Consider the following 3,605-nt stretch of genomic DNA (forward strand, 5'->3'; position numbering starts at 1 on the left):
TTTATGTCTCTTAATCTGTTGGTCATTCGTCAGTCTGTACCTCTCTCCCTCTCCCTCTCTCTCGCCCTCTCTCCTGCTTTCTCCCTCTTTCTTCTTCTCCCTCTCACCCTTCCTCCCTCTCCCTCTTTGTTTCTCTCCCTCTCCCTCTTTCTTCCTCTCTCCTTCTCTCCCCTCTCTCTCTTTCCTTCTCTCTGCCTCAGTTACTGTCTTACTCTTTCCCTTTCACTTAGTTTGTTGAAGAAACTGAATCAATTATTCTATAGGAGTCCCACTTTTAGAATTGCACCAAATATATTATATCTTCCACTATATTTCCAGCAAGCTGAGAGTTAGATCTAGAAACTTCATCAGATTCAGGTTTAATTTTTATATTAATGTAATTTTTTTTAGGTCTGCCAATAGAGTTCATGTATAAAGTAAACTGAGAAAAATTTTATGAAGTCATCTTCAAATCTCCTTTGCTTATACTGGTATTTTAAGAAGTTAAACTTCTGGTCACCTTTTAATCCCCTTATCTGCTAAAGATTTGCTCTGAGACCCCTTGTTAGGTGCCTAAAACCAAGTTATATAGATTTTGTGTTTTTCTTATGCATAAGTACCTATGATAAATCTTAATTTATAAACTTGATACAGTAACAGATCAGCTATCATTGATAAAATGGAACATTGTAGCAACACACTATAAAATAAGTTTATACGAATGTATTCTTTTAAAATACTGTACTGTAGATGTTAGCAGCCACATCCTGCTGTATTTTCTTTCTTTCCCTGCGTGGAGAACTTCCACGTTTCACTTAGAGGAAGCACTTCCTGGCTTCTCTGACGTGAGTTGCCGTGGTCATTGTTCTCGTGCTTCGGTACCAGTGAACTGAGATCAGGCGACTGCTGTAGCTTCTGTGAATGGCTTGGCGTTTGCTCTCTAGTTGGTAAAGTGAACGATATTTTAAAAAGCATCAAATTGAAAGCCAGAAGCTTGCAGATTGAGTGGTGAGACAGGTGCTGTTTTCTTCCTTCAAGACAAAATCCAAGAAGTCCTCTAAACCTCTGTAGGAAAGGACGATTGAGGAGCACTGGAAGGAGTAGGTGCCACGCTGGAATCTGGAGGAAGGTTGCACAGGGCAGAGGGAGAGCTAGTACAGAGGCCCTTGTTGACCAAGACGGCACCCGGGATAGTCCAGGAGTAGCAGGATGGCAGGTTAAAGCAGGAGCCAAAGCCAGGTTGTGTAGGGGCCTCAGAAGCACATGTGTTTTGTTCACACTTTGGTGGAAATTTGATGTGCCGGCAGGGAAGTTGCGTGGTCTGACCGAGGGGAAGAACCCTGGAGCGCAGTCCCTGTAAGGCGGCAGGAAGGAAAGCAGAGAATACAGCCACCTCCTAGTCTCGGCCAAAGCTGCTGTGGTGGCGCTTGAGTCTGACTGCAGAGTACGCCACAGTGTCATGCACTGCTCAGGAAACCTTCATTAACATGATTTGCTGGAAGCTATTATATTCTCCAAGTGAGAAACATTTTTCAGACCAAAGCTGTGAATTTTTAAAAGAACTGCTACATGCATTTTTTATGACTAGTGAGAGTGAAATGACAGTGCATAGATTTCTGTTTGCTTTCGAAAACAAGAAGCTAAGATCTGTAGACACAGCCTTCTCACAGTCACTGGGTGATTTTTTTAATGTGTGTATATTTTTGTTCTGTTTCCTTCATTGTCTGCTATTGTGGTTGCCTTACATTTTCCCTGGCCTTGATTTTTAAAAACGAGGCTAGTTTTATTTGGTTCATTTAAATGTTTGTATTTCTTACAATCTGCTTCATTTATTTTGTGAAATGAAGCAAGATCTGGAAGTTTGCATGTTTGAAACTTTAAAATCCACTTTTAATTTTACAAATGATAAAATAAGTGCCATCATATTTAAGTGTCTCGCTTATTTTTAATCATATGTATTTTTTAATTTGAAATCATGAGTATTTTCAATTTTTTGGTGATACCAAATTGAAAATTAAATAAGTTAGATATTTTGGCCATTATATTTTCCAAAAATGTCTTCCTTTGAAGCAGTGGAGACTTTCTGCTTTGTCGTAAACAAAGTGTCTGTCTGGATCCTCTTTGGTCAGTGCAATTCCCGGTCTTTTCCTGTAGGTGGCACGCACTACCCTTCTTCCTGGCCTCCTCAAGACCATAGCTGCAAATCGGAAGATGCCCCTTCCTTTGAAACTGTTTGAAATCTCTGACATTGTAATAAAGGATTCCAGCAAAGGTAAGAATGGGTCACCTTTCATTTACATAGTTCAAGCAGTTTTTTATTATGTCATTTTAACTTCTGTAGAAAAATAGATGAGAGTGGCGTGATTAGCCCTGTGACTCCAATTGAGAACACATAGCACACCTTTTTTCCATATCCTGCCAAGTTCTCTGTTTTAATGTGAATACTAGGCAGCATATCATTTCACCAGCAAACACTTCAGTTAAGAGCCCTAATACATAAGCTCTACACCCTTGTTGTTTTGTGTTATTTTTAAGTAACACTGTTATCACATCTTATCAAATATCCTAGTGTTTAAAGTCCCCATTTTCATAGTCTGTGTTCATGACTGATTTCCTTGCGGCAGTGTCCTAGAGCTGTCAGGTGCTGTGTCCTGGTGGGGTGGCTTACTTCTTTGAATGGAAAGCACACGTAGCTTCCACTTGACCAGCACCGTGGAGGCTTGGCCATTGGTACAAGTGAAGGTTAGCATTCAGGAGGTCCCGGATGCAATCCCTAAAACTACAAAGAAAAGAAAAAAGGAATGAATGAGGGAGGTGGAGGAGGGAGACTGTGGTACATTTCCCCTGTGCCTTAAATATGTGGTTCCTACAAGTATCACTTCAGTGTTCTTGCTGTCTTCTCGTTCTGCCTCAGCCATGATTGCCTGGCATCACTTCTGTGCCAGCCATCACGGATGTGCCTTTTTGTTTTTGTCCTTTGGGGTGTGGTTTGGACTTGTTCATATGGACAGTTTCTTGGCCCAGCTCTCCAAGTGCAGTGGTTATTTAGCATTTCCAGTCACTGACATAGGAGCAGCGGTGTCAGGCGGTGTGTGCAGTGGCCCCCAGGGGCACAGTGCCTCAGCTACTGCCCTGCTGACAGCGTTTCTTGGTTCTCTAATTTTTGCACATCAAGTCCTGGTAGTGTTTATCAAATTTTCTTATGCCAGACCCTAAAATATTCAGTGTGTCCTTTTGAAGCAGCAGAGACTTGTCCTGGATTTCTTCAGGAGAGGATAGTGGACATCATTCTTCTTCCCCACCCCACCCCGGTAGTGGGGTGTGAGCCCCAGCCCTTTGCACTGAGCTAAACTCCAGTCCTTTTTATTTTTTTATTTATTTTATTTACTTTTTTAATTGAGCAGAATATATTTATTGAGAGAAAGAAAGCTCCTGTCCTGAGAGAGGGACAGGGGTGGAGGGGGTGAGCAGGTAGTTCCCCCCATCCAGTCCTTTTTAAATTTTTTTTTTTTTAATTTGAGACAACTTCTCTCTGTGTTGCCCAGGCTTGGCAACATGCGTAGCCATTCACCGTGATGCCCCATATGTTTTCCAGCACCGGCACATTCCATGATTTGGAGCACTCA

The 3,605-nt window shown here is 41.8% G+C and overlaps 1 protein-coding gene across 1 annotated transcript in view; it reads left to right on the forward strand.

Annotated features, from left to right (window-relative positions):
* Farsb (phenylalanyl-tRNA synthetase beta subunit) overlaps positions 1-3,605 on the forward strand; it is a 62,799-nt gene that overhangs the window by 29,414 nt on the left and 29,780 nt on the right. Inside the window, exon 15 of the mRNA XM_004638161.2 lies at positions 2,134-2,251. Coding sequence (XP_004638218.1) covers positions 2,134-2,251 — 118 coding nt within the window. The remainder of the gene's footprint in view (positions 1-2,133; positions 2,252-3,605) is intronic.

Source organism: Octodon degus, unplaced genomic scaffold, assembly GCF_000260255.1.
Source record: "Octodon degus isolate 3935 unplaced genomic scaffold, OctDeg1.0 scaffold00096, whole genome shotgun sequence".
NCBI classification, from domain to species: Eukaryota; Metazoa; Chordata; class Mammalia; order Rodentia; family Octodontidae; genus Octodon; species Octodon degus.